Genomic DNA, 20,202 nt, shown 5'->3' on the forward strand with positions numbered 1-20,202 from the left:
AAGATGGAACTGTCCCCTGGCCCCCTCTCTCTTCACTCTGGCCCAGAGCAGCAGTTGGTGCTGTGGGGAGGGGTCTCCAGCTGATGACATAGGCAGGAGACAAGATGGAACTGTCCCCTGCCCCCTCTCTCTTCACTCTGGCCCAGAGCAGCGGTTGGTGCTGTGGGGAGAGGTCTCCAGCTGATGACATAGGCAGGAGACAAGATGGAACTGTCCCCTGCCCCCTCTCTCTTCACTCTGGCCCAGAGCAGCGGTTGGTGCTGTGGGGAGGGGTCTCCAGCTGATGACATAGGCAGGAGACAAGATGGAACTGTCCCCTGCCCCCTCTCTCTTCACTCTGGCCCAGAGCAGCAGTTGGTGCTGTGGGGAGGGGTCTCCAGCTGATGACATATGCAGGAGACAAGATGGAACTGTCCCCTGCCCCCTCTCTCTTCACTCTGGCCCAGAGCAGCGGTTGGTGCTGTGGGGAGGGGTCTCCAGCTGATGACATAGGCAGGAGACAAGATGGAACTGTCCCCTGCCCCCTCTCTCTTCACTCTGGCCCAGAGCAGCAGTTGGTGCTGTGGGGAGGGGTCTCCAGCTGATGACATAGGCAGGAGACAAGATGGAACTGTCCCCTGCCCCCTCTCTCTTCACTCTGGCCCAGAGCAGCGGTTGGTGCTGTGGGGAGGGGTCTCCAGCTGATGACATATACAGGAGACAAGATGGAACTGTCCCCTGCCCCCCTTGCTCTTCACTCTGGCCCAGAGCAGCAGTTGGTGCTGTGGGGAGGGGTCTCCAGCTGATGACATATGCAGGAGACAAGATGGAACTATCCCTTGGCCCCCTCTCTCTTCACTCTGGCCCAGAGCGTCAGTTGGTGCTGGGAGGAGGGGTCCCTAACTGATGACATATGCAGGAGACAAGATGGAACTATCCCTTGGCCTCCTCTCTCTTCACTCTGGCCCAGAGTAGTAGTTGGTGCTGGGGGAGGGGTCCCGAACTGATGACATATGCAGGAGACAAGATGGAACTGTCCCCTGGCCTCTTCGCTCTGGCCCAGAGTAGTAGTTGGTCCTGGAGGAGGGGATCCCCAACTGATGACATAGGCAGCAGACAAGATGGAACTGTCCCCTGCCTCCCCTCTCTCTTCACTCTGGCCCAGATATTCTTAGATATAGGGCTGTGTGGAAGGGCACATAAAGAAGGGAATGGAAGATTTTTAAGCAGAGGCTGGATGGCCATCTGTCGGGAGTGCTTTGATTGGGTAGCAGAACGGAGTTCGACTACATGGTTCTTGGGGGGTCTCTGATTATATGATTCTAAACCAGGCCTGGGCAAATTTGGGCCCTCCAGGTGTTTTGGACTTCAACTCCCAGCATTCCTAACAGCCTCAGGCCCTTTCTTTTTCCCCCTCAGCCGCTTAAGCGGCTGAGGGGGAAAAGGAAGGGGCCTGAGGCTGTTAGGAATGCTGGGAGCTGAAGTCCAAAACACCTGGAGGGCCCAAATTTGCCCAGGCCTGTTCTAAACCCAAGCCTGATAGCCAAGCTGTAGCAAAACAATGCCAAGAGCCCGGTAGTGCAAGGGTTAAAATGAAGCTTGGGAGAAAGTAGATCCGGCCGGCTGCCTCTCTCTCATCCCCTTCCTTGTCCTTTGCAGGCCGCGTCACCCTGGGTGTGGAAGGCGGTATCCTTGCGCAGGGTTGCTAAGGGTGAAACTTTTCATTGACTTTGCTCACTTTGGGCCGGGAGCGGGTGGCTTCAGGTTCCCTGCGGAGGGAGGGAAGGAAGGAAGGGAGGAAGGAAGGAAGGGAGGGAGGGAGAAAGAAAAGGGGGCGCCCCCAGACAACAACAACAAACAGCACCATCATCATCTCACCCCACTTTGGATTTGGCCTCTAGGAGTGGGGGATTAAGTGACCTATACCAGCAACCTATTAAAATCACACAAACAAAACAAAACTTAAAAAAAAACAACAACAACTAACGTCTACCATCTTCGCATCAGCACTTTGTGAAAAAAGAGAAAACTCCCAAGAAACAATCTGGAAAGAGAAAGAAGCCACCAAAAAACCATCTCACCTGGTGCTGTGAAGTAAGTGATGGCTCTTATGGAGGGGTGGGGCAAAAGCAGGACTGTCAATAGTCACAATATTTCAATTTTGTGATTGAAATGCTGTTTATTTTTCCCCAATCTACATCCTATTCATCTTTTTGTTGCTCTTCCTGGATTAAAACCAGTGCCTTTTCAAGCTTCCAGTTCTGATTCTCAGGTTCTCAGAAGGAATTCCTGTGCTCTGTTCTTCCATTTCCTCCTTTTTTCCTGTCTGGCTTCCTCTCAAAATGTTTGGATTGATCTCTGAAGGAGAATCCCAGTTCTCCAAAATGGCTCTTCTTCTCTTAAGAAAAACAACAACACTTTTTTTGTTGTTTCCCCTCTGTTTGTCTTTTTTAATTTCAAGGTGGAAGGAGGTTGAAAGTCATTCGAATGGAAGGATTGGAAAATATATTCAGTTCACCATTTTGTTTCTGCTCATTTTTACTGGAGTCGCCCAGAGGGCTCAACAAAACCTAAATAACCAAATAATTGACTGTAAAACTGAGCCTTGGGGGGCCTTTTGTCTGGAATCTATCAATCAATCTTATCTGTATCTATTTTATCTATCTAAATAGCTATCTTTTATTTGGTTATCTGTCTTGCCTTTTTCTCTTCTATATAGCTCTAGTGTGTTTATTTATCTGTGTTATCTATCTATATAACTATCTTTTATTTACTTATCTATTTTGCCTTATCCTCTTCTATATAGCTCTAATGAATTTATCTATATAGCTATCTTTTATTTATGTCTTGCCTCTTCTATATAGCTCTAACAAGTTTATTTATATAGCTGTCCTTTATTTACTTATCTATCCTGCCTCTTCCTCTTCTATATAGGTCTAACAAGTTTATTTATCTATTTTATCTATATTACGTATCTATCTTTCCTCTTCCTCTTCTATATAGCTCTATATATCTATTTTGTCTATATAGCTATTTTTATTTACTTATCCATCTTGCCTCTTCTGTATAGCTCTAACGAGTTCATTTATCTATTTTATCTATCTATAATAGCTATCTTATTTACTTATCTTTCCTCTTCCTCTTCTATATAGCTCTAACGAATTTATTTATCTATTTTATCTATATAACTATTTTTATTTACTTATCAATCATGTCTTTTCCTCTTCTATATAGCTCTAACGAGTTTATTTATCTATCTGTATAGTTATCTTTTATTTTACTCACCTATCTTGCCTCTTCCTCTTCTGTATACCTCTAACGAGTTTATTTATCTATTTTATCCATCTATATAGCTATCTTGTTTACTTATCTATCTTGCCTCTTCCTCGTCTATATAGCTCTGAGTTTATTTATCTATTTTATCTATCTATATAGCTATCTTTTATTTACTTATCGATCTTGCCTCTTCCTCTTCTATATTGCTCTAACAAGTTTATTTATCTATTTTGTCTATCTATATAGCTATCTTTTATTTACTTACCTATTTTGCCTGTTCCTCTCGCAGTATTGTGTTTGGTTAGGGGGGGAGAAGAACATGGGGGTCCTATCTAGTATCTTTAGTTTTCCTTAGAAGTCTAAAAAAAAAAAATACGACAGATGGGTAGTTGGAATGAAGGAAATAAAAAAAAATCTTTGGATGACAGGAGAAATAAGGAAGGGAGTTTGCTTTGTTTCTTGTAGTTTAATCTGGTTCAGTAGCTCAGCTTTGTCAGAAAAAGATGGTGCCATCCCTCCCCTGTGCTGGAACTTTCTTTCTTCGGCCTTGCAATCGAGCCCAATGAGAGCCTTGTTGGGGTTTCTTATGTTACCTTTAAAACACAGTAATAATAATAACAACAATACCACTAATAATAATAATAATGTGGACTGAAAGAAATGACACCTGCCATGCTTCAAGTGGGGCAGACTTGTTCTGCCCCCTTAGTGATTGAATAACCACTACACTTAAGGCTGCATCTACACAGTAGAATTAATGCGGTTTAACGGCACTTTATCTGCCATGGCTCAATACTATGCAATCCCAGGGTTTGTAGTTTGGTGAGGTACCAGCCATCTTTGACAGAGAAGGGGAGAAACCTTGTAAACTTACAATTCTCAGGATTCCATAGCATTGAGCCATAGCAGTTTAAAGTGGCGTCAGCCTACATTAATTCTACAGTGTGGATAGACCATCAGCATTCCTCGGTGATAGTTATCATTGGATCCAGATTAATTCACCCCAGACTATGCCAGGAGGCGTTAACATTGCAGCTTCCAATACGTCTGTGCAATTAAGGAAGGAAGGGTTATTTTGCTTAAAATATATGTATTTTATTTATCCTCGGCAGATGTGAGAAGATTTTGTTGCCTCTTAAAGCTTCAGCAGATAGAGAGAGAAAATAAAGTGGTACCAAATTGCATTGATTCTCTAATGTAGATATCAGAAGCTGCCTTTATTATATACAGTTCATGTAGATGGTAAATGTGGCCTAGAGAACCCCAGACTGGAGTTTGAGGATGTGGTAAAGGTTTTGGGCCCTAACCTAAGGCTTCGACGGGATAAATACAATAAGGATCCTGTGGCCTACGGAGGGATGGTGGGCAAAGGCCTTCTGGGCATAGACTGAAAGGATATGGAGTTGGTGGGGTGTTGGAAGGAGGCCGGCCTTGGCTGTTTGGCTCTTTAAACCAAGCTTGAATCGCTGGGTTGGGCTTCTTGCAGGTGCCCTTAAAGGTCAGGCCTGAATAACCTTCACTGGGACATATTCTCTATTTTGCTCCCTTGGGTCTTCCACCTACCCCTTCTAGGCCTCTATTGAGGAAAATGGGGGGGGGGTCTTTCTTTTCACCTCTTTTTTATGGGTCTTAAGAAATGTCTCCCTCTTAAAGTTTGAGTTGCTTTCTGAGGCCTTTTCCAGGTTGAAGAGCTTAACCCTGACACCTGTTTTATAGGGCTGCAGCTCTAGGCTGGCTCCTTAGGTCTTGCTTATGGTTAGACATATTTTTATCTTTTTATTACTCTTCTGTTTTTGTCCAACCAGCAACAAAATATGAGTGGGGGGGGGGGGGGAGGCAATAGGTTTCTATGCAAGAGGGGGAGAATTGCTTCCAAGGCAAAAATGTACTACCCAGAAGGGTTTGTAAATATTCATGTTAAACTTCAGTTGACGGTTTCCTCCCTTTAATCCCATTCCCTTCCCTCTCCACAAGCTGGAGAGAGAGAGAGGGAAGGGAGAAATGGAGTTATTTTAGTGATAACCAACCATGCAAAATGAAGGAGAGAGGGGGTGTTGAGCAAGAGAGCGCATGCGCCGTGGAAATTTTTGTTCTGAGCGTCACCGGCCAGGCGCTTGTTGTCTGGGCCAGGTTTGGCGCAAAGCATATTGAGAAGGGTAGTTAAAAGGCAAAGTAGGTCACTCGCCCAGAAAAGCTGCCTTTTGCAAGAGCGCCTGGGCTGGCAGTGTGATGGAGCTCCAGGGTGGGAGGGTGGAGGAGGCAGAAAAAATAGTCCTGGAGATATCATAGAGTCCATCTAGTCCAACCCCTGCCTTGTAGGGAAACACAGTCAAAGCACTCCTGACAGATGGCCTTCTAGTCTAGTTTATAAACCTCCAGAGGAGAGTCCACTGTTTCTCTGGCAGCATATTTAACTGCTGAACTGCTCTTACAGTCAGGAAGTTTTCCTTAATGTTTAGGTAGAATCTCTTTTCCTACCATTTGAGTCCATTGCCCGATGTCTCTAGAACAGCCGAAACAAGCTTACCCCCTCCTCAATGTGACTTTCTTTTCAAAGTCTACATATTTCTACATGGCTTTCGTGTCCTCTCTCAGCCTTCTCTTCTCCAAGTTAAACGTTAAACTCTCTCATAAGGCTTGGCTTCCAGACCTTTGATCATTCTGATCGCCCTTCTCTGGGCACATTCCAGCTTGTCAATATCCTTACTGAATTGTGAGGGCTGGAACTGGACACAGTGTTATTCCAGGTGAGGTCTGACCAAAGCATTGTCCGAGATCGTTACAGAGACATCATTATGAATTGGGGGGGGGGTCACTTTGAAAGCAATCACTTCTCCTGTTCTGCATGCAGGAGGAGGTAGGCCTGCCAGGAAGTTGCCCTGAGCAAGTAATGCCCATGAACGCCAAAGGTTTGGGGCGGAGAAGCAGTGGGTTGTGCAATCTTGATTCCAGAATGTGTCTCCTCCACTCCCTCCTACCTGCTTTGTATTACAGCTGCATTTAAGGCAAAGGTTCACATCACTCTTCTGGAAAGCTTACATAAATTGAACCGCAGGCAACTGTTTTGTGTAATTGCGACCCAGGGTGCATCTACATTGTCAAATTAATGCAGTTTGACACTGCTTTAACTGACATGTTTCAATACTATGGGATCCAGGGGTTTGTAGTTTTACAGGGTCTATTGCCTTCTTTGCCAAAGAGGGCTGGTGTTGCACAATTCCCAAGATTTCATAGCATTGAGCCATGGCAGTTAAAGTGGTGTCACAGTGTATTGATTCTACAGTGTAAATGCACCCCCAGAGAACAAACAGAGAGAACTGGCATTCCTTTGAAGTAATTCGTTGGAAGAAATTATTGCTATTCCCTTGTAACACTGAACAACAAGACTCCCTTCTCTCCAACGCTGTGGTTTTTAGAGGCGTTTGTTTATTTTTAAATACTCTACTAATGCAGCTATCAAGGTCATTGCCTGATTTCCAGATTATAAAGATACTTGGAAGTATTTCTTCCACTTTGGCCAGATCAATTACAGTTTCAGCATACAAAAGAATTTGAGCTTCTCAATATTGTCTCTGTGAAATAGCTTGATGCCAGAAATCATTCTAATTCTCAATCATTAGTGAATGTCGTGAAATCTTATTTCGTATTATGCCCCATGATTTCAAATTTATAATAGACATTATCAGCACTGTGATTTCTTTAACTATTAGAAGTCTAGATATCTGTAGTTTTTGTGTTCTTAGCCTGATAAGAAACATCAAGATTGCTCATGTAAAAAGCATCAAAAGTGGCCATACATAAATTTGTGAGGGGAGGTTATAGGGAGGAGGGAGCAAGCTTGTTTTCTGCTGCCCTGGAGACTAGGACGCGGAACAATGGCTTCAAACTACAAGAAAGGAGATTCCACCTGAACACAAGGAAGAACTTCCTGGCTGTAAGAGCTTTTCAGCAGTGGAACTCTCTGCTCTGGAATGTGATGGAGGCTCCTTCTTTGGAGGCTTTTAAACATAGGCTGAATGGCCATCTGTCAGGGGTACTTTGAATGCGATTTTCTTGCTTCTTGGCAGGGGGTTGGACCTGATGGCCCACGAGGTCTCTTCTAACTCAAGGATTCTATGTTTCTGTGATTCATACTTTGCTCCAATTTTATTGGAAAGGAACTGAGGGCTAAATAAACACACAAGCTATTCTGAATGTATCTTTCTTTTCTCCAGCTGCCAAGATCTCAGGGACTGAAAACCTATAAACCTTTTATACTGCTCTAGGGGGGAAAACCCTCTCCAAAATGGTTCTTCATTCTTCAGTTTGTGATAATTTAGGCCAAAACCCAAATGGTAGTCACCAAATTAGACCGATTCAGTGAACAGCTTATTATTAATTCAACATTTGCACAGTTTTAGTGATTCAGTGGGTCTGGTCTCGTTGGGACCAGCATTTGACTATAAGCTTCATTTAGAAAAAGTCCCTCTTTCATTTGATATGGCTTTAGCTTACACATAATCCTCAGAAATGGCAATTGCTCAGTAATTAGTTCTGAAATAGTTATGAGTTTATGATCTGAAACATTTTATCTATCATGCTTTCCTCAGAATCCTACTGTTGCTTCACACTTGTGTAATTTCCCCTATAGAAGTGGTTGGGCATTTTTGTTTGATGTGGAACATCTGCAAGTGGCTCAACTTTGTAGAAGCGGAGTTGTGCATGTGATGCTGTTGAACATAGAAATGAATGTACATTCAGCTGTGCACTCCTGGTCCATTTGGACCATGTCTCACATATCACAATATGTACCTTTATGCAGAGATTTCCTGATACAGAGATATCAGGCTCTGTATCCCTATAACAGATGCCATAAAATACCACATTTATTATTATGCATACCTTTTATTCTGCTAAACTTGGCACATTCTCATCCTAACTTAACTTACTGAAAGGTGCAGTTTATGGAGCATATAGAGTAGTAAGCTTTTCTGGGGAGATGTGGGTTAATCTTCCCACACGAGTTAAGCATCTTTCAAAGTCAAGAATACATTTTAATAGTTGGTTCTTTAGTTTGAAATCCATTAGAAACTGCCATCGTAAGGAGTTTCTAACCTGAAAACAAGTTAATCTAACCTCTAGTTAACCTTTAAAAAAAACTGCTAAGATTTCTCCAGTGGTAATTTCCATTTTTACTTTAAGAAGTGTATTCAAAGAGTTGTGATAAAAACTTCTCACAGTCCAGTAACTCTTGAAATACAAGCTTTGAGGTCTTGGGCTGCATTGTCAGCAGTCACTCCATGGTCATCAACATAATAGACTGTGTTTAAAGGGAGTTATCTGGAGGTTTCCTGTATTACAGCATGCCATGTTGATGACAGATAAATTAAGCAGAATCCTGTGGCTGCATCCTCATCTATAGCTTAATGTAGGGTTCGGTTTTCATTTTATAATGTGTTTGGGAATACATAAACCCTACTACATCAGGCCAAAGTCCCATATTGTCCAGCTTTTTATTGCCCACAGTGGCCAATAAAATGCAGACGGGAAGCCTTAACTTGATTTACAACAGCATGCCATCTTGGTTCCTAGAGGTAGTACCTGATCAATATTCATTAAGATGCTTATTTTTCATACATTTGCTACTATCTTAAATGGATAGTCGTTGGTGAATTTTATGGTAGCAAACACCATATTTTAATGTGTACTGTATATACTCAAGTATAAGCCGAGTTTTTTGGTTCTTTTTTAGGCGGTCCCCCTTGGCTTATATTCGAGTCAAGGTTATTTATTATGTTACTCTGTTGTTGTTGTTGTTATTACATATATTATTTTACTCTATTATTATTACATTTATTATTTTACTAATTATTATATTATTTACTCTAATATTACATTTATTGTTTTACTCTCTTTATTATTATTGAAAAGATACGTAAGCACATTTACATTGAAGATTAGAATAATGATTTAATCAGAGTTGGACAGTCTTATCTTAAATTATAGTTTTATGTAAATACTCATAAACATATAACCTACTGATTCCTCAATGTAATTTTATTGGTATCTACTTTTGTTTTGAAATTTACCAGTAGCTGCTTCATTTCCCACCCTTGGCTTATACTTGAGTCAATACATCTTCCCGGGGTTTTTTGTGGTAAAATTAGGTACTTCGGCTTATATTCGGGTTGGCTTATACTTGGGTATATATGATATTTTGTTTCCACTACATATGATGATGTCTACTGAGAGGAAGACCAACTAGCTTGATGAATTCTAAGTTTCTCAACAACAGAGAAGCTTAATCTGATTCCAAATACTACTATGTTGATTAAGTTTCAAAAATTAAAGGGAAATAAAGTGTCACAGATATTCAGGTGTGCAAAGCTAAACCTAATGTGTCACCTTTCCTTTTTATTCCTCACACTGTAAATGGCATTTCAAGGGAACCGGTTCTCTCCCCATTTTTCTGGGGAAGTGAGACATTCTTCTTAGAGCCAAATACTACACAAGAAGCTAGAATCAGACTTAGAACCTGTAAAACACATCCTTTAATCTTGTGCGGTTAGTATTTCTGAGTGTGTTGTTTTTGTGTTGTAAACAATCCTAAGTGAGCCGAAGAGTAGCCCGCTTCTGACTAAGCTGTCAATTAAAACCAGATGTTCTACATTTTGGTTGAAGAAGATGATGCACACAACTTTAATTCTAAATATGCTTCAAGTTCTCATCCAATTTTTATGGGACACATTGACCTCCCAGACACCTCCAGCCTACTTCCCACCATCAAAATTGGAATATTTGTAGCCTGATCTTGAATAAGGGAGAACTTCGATGGTTAAAAAACTCTGCCTGTAGGTCATAGCACTTGTTGAGTATGTACTGCCATTGTATCCGCAGGACTGGTATCCATGGCTTCACTTACATTCAAAAGAATATGCATTGATTAAGCCCTCCAGCATGATTCTCATGGCTAGAAGTTGGCCATGAAGTCCTGCTAGAGGATCTACAAATGCTAGATAGATGTTCTTTCTGTGCATTTTCTAGGTCCAGCAAGATTCTGTGCTATGTTTCCGATAGGTCTGTAGAGTTTGCTACCATCCTCAATTTCGCATTTGCACAGTGTGTCCCTTGTGGATATGGAGGTCATACTGTATACTGTTGGTTGCCATAACGTACCGGAATGCACTTCTTGCTTGATAGGTCTGGCTTGAGATTTTGTATGAACATTATTTCCTGTTCCTGTTCCTCTGCAACTGCCCCAAGAAGACATAGCTATGATGTTTTTTAAATTCATTTATCATTTGGACTTTGGAGATGGATGGTGTTATGACAGTGGAGTCAATCACTACTTGAAATACTAAACAGATTCTTACAGTGCTAGTTTCACTTGAAAAATATTGATCCATTGAGTAATACAAAAATGTGCAATTATAGGGAGGAAGATACTTTTCCTGAATTAACATAAGACTTGATTACTATAGGCCATCAGCTCCAAGCTGTAGCCACTTAAGTCAGAATACATTTGTGAATACCAACTAGAATAGACCAACTGATTCAGTAGAGTTTAAATAAATCTCGTTTTAACAAGTTCCCATTGATTTAGTTGGTCAGCTCTTGCTGTGACTGAGAATTACTGGTTTACATCTCTACTGTCATCAATGCATTCACCGAGGAAATAGTAAGCCATGGTTGTAACACACAGATATTTGTTGTTTCTGTAAAACAGAAAACAGTAGTCAATGTCACATTATTAAAACTGACATTGCTCTAATATTGTAGAAATGAATTTCATCATTCTGCATTTAATACAAAGATGTGCAATTATAGGGAGAAGGATGCTTTTCCTGCCATTAGTATATCTGAAAAAAAGAATGTAATTGCTGTTGATAAGTTGATATACTACCTGCAAAAAGAAAAAGAAAAACACACACTAATTCACAATCCAAATGTAAAGTCATTTTATATTGGTACAATATAACTTCAGTTTCTAAATCACAGTTCTATAGTCAAACCTCATAGGAAACATTTTTGTGTGGTTCTGGGTACTGAACCTTAAGAAAAATGCAAGCAACTTGAAATTGGGGCAGAGTAAGGCAGCAAACATGGTCCATCATATGGAAAACAATGTCTATGAGCCAGTATGAAATGAATATGTTTAGCCTTAAGAGGAGATGATAGCACCTCTAGTACTGCCCTTTGGCGTTACCAGAGGACAAGTCAAGACTTGTCCTTTGTTACACCAAAGGCAGGATTAAATATAATGGATTAAAGTTCATCGTAAAGAAAGTATTTCTGATAAGATTTGTTTGACAAAAGAGTTGTTGGGCTCTTCCTTGCTAAATAATCTTTTTGAGATAGTCATTTGATGATGCCATGTTAATAATATGTTTACCTGTCAGAAAGTAAGGAAGTATTCTTGAATATAAACATTTCAACATTGCTAGGTATGGAAGTTAATAATGAAGACGTGATTTCTGGTGCATTGGGATCTTCTTTTCACCTCAGTTTTGAAACCAGACCAGGACACACAAGAGTACTGATGTCGCTAATTGTAATGAGAAAAGTTCTTCTTTCTGTCTAGGTTTTAAGCCTATGGAAAGCAATTTACTTTTTATAAACAAAAGTAGTAATCAAAGCTCTGTTTAAATATAAAAAATAGAATTCTTCAGTGTGTGTTAGAAACAGGTTCATAAAATAAATTGTCTTTGTTCATCATAACGATCCCATTTTAATTATATGCCATTAAGTAAATGGTAATAGTACAGTAGAGTCTCGCTTATCCAACATACCAGGCTGGCAGAACAGTGGATAAGTGAAAGGAAAAGCCTCTTTCTTACATGCCAAATTGCATTATGATTTTACAAATTAAGCACCAAAACATAATGTTTTACAACAAATCGACAGAAAAAGCAGTTCAATACATGGTAATGTTCTATAGTAATTACTGTATTTACCAATTTAACACCAAAACCTTGCAGTATATTGAAACAACCGTGGATCTGGGTGGGAGGTGTACTGCATTGGATAATACAGAATGTTGGATAAGCAAAGGCTGGATAAGCGAGGCTCTATTGTATAACTGTTGTATAATCGTATAACTATTCTGGCCAATATTTCAAATATCTCAAAATATAAAAATTGTAGTCAGTGGCAGTATAGAAAAAAGATACCGTTTTTTCCTCCAAAATGCAGTAATAGCTACTCACATAATTTATGCAAAAAGAAAAAAGGGAGAATTAGAAAAGATCCCTTCAGTGGATGATTAAAATTGAGTCAGTTGATAGAGGTGGATAATCTGTCTTGTATATTACAAGACGAAAGGTCCAGAACAATTGGATACCATTTTTATTGTATTTGAATTTTTTTTTAAAAAAAAAAAGCATTGGATCTTAACAGGTTTTGACAAATAAAATAACCCCTTTTTATATTTCTGTTTTATTTTGGAAAGTTAACAATATAAATGCAGAACATCATATAAAATAAAGCAAATAGTAAAGGAGAGTTTTCTAGTCTATACTAGTTATCCTGGAGTGATAACGGAGAGTTGATTAAATAGAATGTATAAAAGGATAGAGTGCAGCTATCAGAATTGTAAATTTATGCTTTATATATGTTTATCTAATTGCTAACATCAGTATTCAGGATAACTTTGTGTATATATCCACCAGATGAAATCACCTGTAAATAATACGATTAAAAGTGTAAAGAATATATATATATAATTGTGCTACCATAGTACTGAACATCTCATATTTACTTCTTGTCTTCATTTTCTCTTGTCTTTTCCAGAATTTTTTTTGAAGCCAAAATCCGTCTATGTTTGTGTGTCTTGTCTATTTTTAAGATACTGCCCTAACTTGTTTGCTGTGAAGGGAGTATGCATCTGGAGATCAAAGTTGCTCTGAACTTCATCATCTCATACCTGTACAACAAGCTTCCACGGAGGCGGGCCGATCTGTTTGGGGAAGAGCTAGAGCGGCTGCTAAAGAAGAAATATGAAGGCCATTGGTACCCAGAGAAACCCCTGAAGGGTTCCGGATACCGCTGTGTTCACATTGGGGAGACCGTCGACCCAGTTGTGGAGATGGCAGCCAAGCGGAGTGGACTGGCAGTCGAGGATGTGCGGGCCAATGTCCCCGAAGAACTGAGCGTCTGGATCGACCCCTTTGAGGTCTCCTACCAGATTGGTGAGAAAGGGTCTGTCAAAGTCCTTTACCTAGATGACAGCGAGGGCTGCAGTGCAGCTGAGCTAGACAAGGAGATCAAGAGCAGTTTCAATCCTGACGCTCAGGTGTTTGTCCCCATTGGAAGCCAGGACAACTCCTTGTCCAACTCTCCATCCCCGTCTTTTGGCCAGTCACCCAGCCCTACATTTATTCCCCGCTCCGCACAGCCCATTACCTTCACTACTGCCACTTTTGCTGCCACCAAGTTTGGCTCAACTAAAATGAAGAAAGGTGGAGGAGCCGGAGCAAGCACCGGTGGCGCAGGGGTCCCACCGCAGCAGCAACAGCAGCAGCAGCAACGCCTCGCCCGGTCCCCCACCAACGGCCTGCTGAAGCACAAAGGCCTCTCCCTGTCTATGCATTCTCTGAACTTCATCGGGGGCAGTCCGGCCCCGCAGTCTCAGCTCTCCCCCAATGCCAAGGAGTTCGTTTACAACGGCGGATCGCCTGGGGCCAGCAGCCTCTTCTTTGATGGTGTAGCCACTGAGAACCAGGCGGGCGGCCTACCTCCAGCATCCCAGTTCAGTGCCAGCGGTGGCAGCAGCAGCAGCTTTGATATGGCTCAGGTCTTTGGTGGAAGCACTAACAGCCTCTTTCTGGAGAAGACACCCTTCGTGGAAGGACTCAGCTACAATCTGAACGCCATGCAGTATCCCAGCCAGTCGTTCCAGCCAGTGGTTTTGGCCAACTGACCACCTTGAGAGTATTCTGAGGAAATAACTTCCAAAAAAAGAGAAAAAATAATTAGAAATATTTGATATCTTATAAATATAGCTTCTTGGAAAGAGACAAATCCTGATTCGTTGCGTCATGCCAGGGAGCGCTACTGAAGCACTGATTTTTTTTTCTTTTAAAGCTCATATCGTGTGCTCTTTTCTACCACTGTTATGCATTTAATGGCAGAAGTTATCTTCTTGGTTCAGCAGTGGTGGGAATCAGCACCACCTTAAGTTTTCCCATGCTGCTTCATGGAACTAGTTCTCCAATATACTCACTGTAAGGGTGGCCTTCTTGAAGGTACTGTTGTGTCTCTCAAGACCAGATGTTGTGATTATTTCCCCCATTTTGGAATGGCTCAGGGTGGGGAGAGAGACGGATTTAGATGGCTTCTGAATGTGTGAAGTCTCTAGCACTTCAGAGGTGAGGAGAAGTCTTGGAATCAGTTTCTGTCATAGATGATGAATGGCACAGATGGTGGGAAAAAGAAGTTATTACTTATAGCTGTCAGATTTCATACTCCTGTTTGCAGAACAGGAATAGAACAAAGTTCTCAGTTTCTTTTTTGCCTGTGTGAACTGGTAATGGCAGGGTCTTAACAGTTAAAATGCTACTTCCCCGAAAGCCCTTCTCACTCCAGGGAACAACTCCGTAGCCTCTGGAACAGTTCTTTGCCTCGTATTTCCTCTTCTGTGCCCCATCTGCTCCTCTTCTCTAACCTCTTAAGTGTCCAGGGCAAGGTAAACCCTTCGAGAAGCTCAGACCTAATGTCACTTGCTAATGCTGTTGTGTATAAATAGATCTCTAGATGCAAACATTTCTGACTTGTAAGAAGAATTGATCCGTGTTCCTTGTACTCTCCTCAAGGGTAGGAGTGAATGTTGGCTTCCTGCTGTTTTTGTGCCTGAGCAGCCCCCTTTGATCTTCCTCTGGACCAAATGCCTTGGTTTGATGAGGTTCTGAACTTGTCTAGTGATAGCTGAGTGGTTACTAATTCTCATGGAAATGATAACTCCCCTCCTTTTGAATATTGTATAGCACTATTTTTGGCTGGGAAGCGGGAGTTAGAGTGCAGGTTGCTTTCTGGATGGATGGCATGAGGGTTTGCACTTTGAATTTTGTGTGTCTTAGGACAATTGACCAAAAACCTTATGACTTTTCATTTGAAAGGAAGCAAGTATTCTGGTATACAGCAGCAAGCTATGTATTTCGTCCAGCACGGACTTCTTCCATTTCAGGACTTTGCATGGGGGGATTAAGGGGCTTTCTGTAGAATTTCCAAGTGACTTAAGTGATGGACGGAAGACAGAGTTCTCTGATGAATGTAGGTCTCTATTGCTGATTAGTTAGGAAACCTGGTGGTATTCCTTGCATCCCCCCTTTTCAGCAAGAGAGTACAGCCTGGGAAACAGGATAGTAGTGGCCTTCAAGTTGACTGTTTTGCAGATGAGTTGACAAAATCTGCCTTTGGCAGCAGACACTTCCCCATCTATGCCTTGTGAGATGATTGCTAAATGCCAAGAACTACCTAGTTGCGGTAATAAAGGGTTGCAGTTCTTTAGGGCAGAGGACAGATTGCAAGGATCCTGAGAGCTATATGTAGTGCTCAGCCCTGCTTTTTTTTTGGGGGGGGGGGGGGGCACCCCACCAAATTTTCTGCCACTGCCAAAATTGTTGCCATCATAGTGAGTGGCACAAGCATTTAAAGCACCCTTTTTCTGCCCTGCTTTATCACACTGTAGAGATCCCAACAATTTTGCTAGGAAACAGGAAGTGGGGGAGTGTACATTTTGATTCCCAGCAGGGTCGCTGTTCCAAACTACATGAGAAGGTGGTGCTTTTTGTGGTTATGTCGATTCTGATGACAGCAAATTTGGCAGTAGAAAACAACACTTGGTATGCGCGTAGCATCCCCGCTCGAAGAAGCGCTCCACCTGTGTTCTGAGAAGTTACAGTATGAGGCAGTGAAGACAGATAGGAAGGAGCGTTGTGAGTTGTATACTGTCTACCCCGTTCCCATTTTGTGTTCTCGACAATGGGGAGTGGTTGAAATATGTCAAGCCTTGTCACTTCCCCTTCTTTGATAAGGGTCATCTTGGGCAGGGAAGCTGCAACCTGCTCTTCTTGATCCCTCCAGTAACTTGACAGGAGGCTTCCAAGGTCCCACACCTGCCCCCAAAGCGAAACTGAGGATTCCTGCAGGATTGTATATGAGCCTTAACTGCCATAGCCATTTGCCCTCCTGTGAAGGATACCTATCGTTGATGCACTAAACATTGGGGTGTAGCATATGAAGACGATCTCCTGCAAAGGCCACATCATGCGACGGATGTGCAGGAAATCTTCTCAGTGTGCCGCCCCCCAAGCTGAGCCTTTTGTTTGTTTGCCCTTCCCTCCTCTTTGCTGGTCTAAGGAAAAAGGACACTAAAAGGGTCTCAGCACTCTGCCTATACTCTGTAGATGAGGAGAGAAGACACAGTTGGGCAATGACGTGTTGGGTGAATTTGATGGGGCTAAAAGTAGAAAACCCTCACAAGACACGTAGGACCTGTTCGGCAAAGGCGTATGTGGTTTGTCTTCCCTATCTCACCCCCTGCAACATTACCACTGCCACCCGCTTCCCCCTTTGGATTGTACTGTAGACTGACTGCCAAGCTCTAACACTGGATTTGAACCATATCTCCCTCTCTAAGAAGAGTTGCTGGCTTCCTATCCACCTGGTTAAATCTCTTTGGTTACTTAGTCCTGCAGCAGAAAGCTGCTGATGTGGGATTATGTATCCCTCTGAAGCCTAGTACATTAAAGAGAGAGAGGAAACCTCACTAGCACCTGCAATGTGTGATGTTCACCACTTTATCCTGCTAATTTCTTTTTTTGGAAAGAGAGTCTACACACTCAAGGAGGAAAAGGGGAGGGACCAACCTCTTGTTTCCTAAAGGAATACGTACCGTGCTTCAGAAGCATTTCCAGTGCTGGCGACAATGAAACTCACGGCCTCTTTTTTGGTCTTGTTGTCTCAAGAGTTAGACGTTCAGCTTCAATTTTATTTTTAAAACCTGCACTAATTTACCTGGTTTCTTAGGAAGACAAAGAGATTTTTTTTAACTTTTATTTTTATGGGTTTGTGTTAAGTTTTTTTGTTCGTTTATATTGAATAATTTGCTACATTTGTAAAATGTAAGAGGTATATATAATATATGTATATTTCTAACGTAAAAAAAAGAATTGAAATTTTTCTTTTCAAGATTTTTTCTTAGGAGAGAGAGAGAGAAAAAAAATATTTTTTCAGGAAAATTTTAAAAAAGCAGCAGTGAAAGCTCCTTTCTCCCCTCGACTCCCTCCTTCCTGACCCTTTTTGAAGAGTGAATCAACAGTGTGTGATCTTAGGAGATGGATGAACACAAAAAGGACAGAATTATGTATGTTTTTTAATGCAGAGGTCCATGCTGTTCTTGGTTTTTTGGGGGTTAATTTTTTTTTGTTTTTGTTTTACAGGCAGGGGCCATTGAGTCGGGATCCAGAGGGGGGTGGGTTCTTTTCTTTCTTTTCCCTTTTTTCTCTAGAGAAGGAGGAATACAATCAGAGTTTTGTATTCAGAATGTTGTGCAATATTTTGGAACAGGACATTGGTGTGTCTAGAGATTTAGTTAAAAACAACAAAGGTTGATCAAATCTGTACAGTTTCTATTGTTCCAGATTTTTTTAAGTTTGTATTAAAAGCATGATATATAATAGTCTCTTGTACCCGTTGTTTGTGCAAGGGTGTTCCATATGTATACGGGTGGGCAATTGACTTCTGGCATATACTGTTGTGGTCTGCCATCTGCAACATACAGCTTCTCCCTCTCTTCCAGAAACAGGATGGATGAATTGGGAAATAATAATCATCTCTGGAAGGGCTCTTTCAGGACATAAAAGAAAAAATAAAGGTTTACCCTGAAGTCATGTTTGACTTGGGGGAGGGGGTGCTCATCTCCATTTCTAAGCCGAAGAGTCAGCGTTGTCCATAGACACCTCTAAGGTCATGTGGTTGGCATGACTGCATGGAGTGCAGTTACCTTTCCGTCGAAGTGGTACCTATTGATCTAACCACATTTGCATGTTTTCGAACTGCTAGGTTGGCAGAAGCTAGGGCTAACAGTGGGAGCTCACCCCACTCCCTGGATTTGAACCACTGACTTTCTGGTCAGCAAGTTTAGCAGCACAGCAGTTTAACCTGCTGCGCCACCAGGGACTCCCTTTAAGGACATAGTTCTGCAAAACAAGTGCTCTGTTGACCAAATGCTTAGGCACAATCGATGGCCTTTCGTTGGGAGTAATACTCAATCCTGATAGTGACGAATAAGTGCTAACATTGCTGAACTGTTGAGTCAAGACAGCCCCCCTCTCTTTTTACTATTACCTGTACACAGTGTTTAGCAATCAAGTCTTTCGAAATATTTTCCCAACTGTTCCTCTTGAGGCAAAAGATTAAACAAATAGTATTCTGTCTTTAGAGGAGGCGGAGGTCAGATCCCTGTTAGTGATAATGGGGCATAGCATCCCTTCCCCTGGTTCCTTTGCCAAATTAATGTTGCACAGTGAGACAAATTAATGTTGCACTAGCCCCCTGGGCAACAGGCTTCCTCCAATGCAACCACAGCTTGATGGCACCAAGATGCCCACCCACAACCAGTTAATTGCTGAGGGAGCAAGAAAGTGCCTGAGAGCCATTTGGCTCTAATTGGAGAGCCAGGAAAAAGAAAAGCTGCCATTCTCCTGAATCTCCAGAATTAAGTAGTGTGTGTTTTGTGGAAGGGCAACAGTTGCTCAACACTTGCCCTGAGTGCCCAACTAGTCCAGGAACATCAGCCACAAAGTGGTTGTGGAGATGGCTCCTGGAGAAGTCGAGATGCATTGTGAGTTTCAGATTGGAGAATCCAAGTCTAGTAACTTCAGCCCCGCTCTGCAACTAATGCACTTAAGCTTATCCAGAACATACAGTGCTCTGGTATCCTGGCAGAAGTAATAACATGTCCTGACATGTCCCTAGAAACCCTTGGATAGTTTCTCCAAAGGCAAGGTGTGAAGGTTACAGTGGAATCCTCGATCGGAGCCTGACTCATTGGAGAAGAGACTGCCTGGATGGAAGCCACATTGTCAAGACGCAATGCTGGTGTGCCTTGTTTCCTGCTGTTGCCTCATAAGGCAGCAGGAATCGGCACAATGTGTCAGCCGTGAAGGAAGAGGCCAATGGTCATGACGGAAAAGAAGACTGATGTGGCCGTGCTTGGGATGCGGATACTGTGACGTGTATAAGGTCAGAAGCTCAGAATGTAGGGCAACAGCAAACACTATTAGGTGGATTACTTACATTATCATTCAAATGGAAAGTGAAGCAGAAGCTGGCATTACCACCCACAAACGGAAAAGGATGGCTTAGGAGGAAAAGAGGGTTTAAAATTTAAAGCACTGCAAGCACAGAGACTCCGTACGTACACTTTGTGCCTTTTTCTCATGGCCTGAATGCCAGCTGTCTCCATACTTTAAAACCCAGAGGCCTTTCAGTTAAATAGTCAGTGATTTGGTTTACCTTTTTCAATTAAGAGACTTTACATAGGTTGTTGTAATTTTTTTCAGGCTGTATGGCCATGCTTCAGAAGCATTCTCTCCTGATGTTTCGCCTGCATCAATGGTAAGCCTCCTCAGAGGTTGTGAGGTCTGTTGGAAACGAGGGAAATGGGGTTTATATATCTATGAAATGTCCAGGGTGGGAGGAAGAACTCTTGTCTGTTAGAAGCAGGTGTGAATGTTTCAATTGGCTACCTTGATTAGCATTTAATGGTCTAGAAGTTTCAAGGTGTGGCTTCTTACTGCCTGATGAACCAACCTGGACACAGCATATTATTTGAGAACACAGAAATGCTGGACCACTAACAGCTACCATGTCAGGCTACACAGAGAAGCCATTTAAATCCACAAGCGTGTGGAAAATTTCAACATGAAGAAACCACAAAAATGAACAAAATCTGGACACTAATATTTT

At 42.0% G+C, this 20,202-nt stretch overlaps 1 protein-coding gene across 1 annotated transcript; it reads left to right on the forward strand.

Moving 5' to 3' along the window:
* Nucleotides 1–1,655: 1,655 nt before the first annotated feature.
* Nucleotides 1,656–17,911, forward strand: TOB2 (transducer of ERBB2, 2). Its single transcript, XM_060777129.2, has 2 exons — nt 1,656–2,073; nt 13,024–17,911. Exon 2 carries the CDS (start codon nt 13,112–13,114, stop codon nt 14,150–14,152), a length of 1,041 nt encoding a protein of 346 aa, XP_060633112.1. The 5' UTR covers nt 1,656–2,073; nt 13,024–13,111; the 3' UTR covers nt 14,153–17,911.
* Nucleotides 17,912–20,202: the final 2,291 nt, after the last annotated feature.

The sequence above is a fragment of the Anolis sagrei genome, chromosome 5, assembly GCF_037176765.1.
Source record: "Anolis sagrei isolate rAnoSag1 chromosome 5, rAnoSag1.mat, whole genome shotgun sequence".
NCBI classification, from domain to species: Eukaryota; Metazoa; Chordata; class Lepidosauria; order Squamata; family Dactyloidae; genus Anolis; species Anolis sagrei.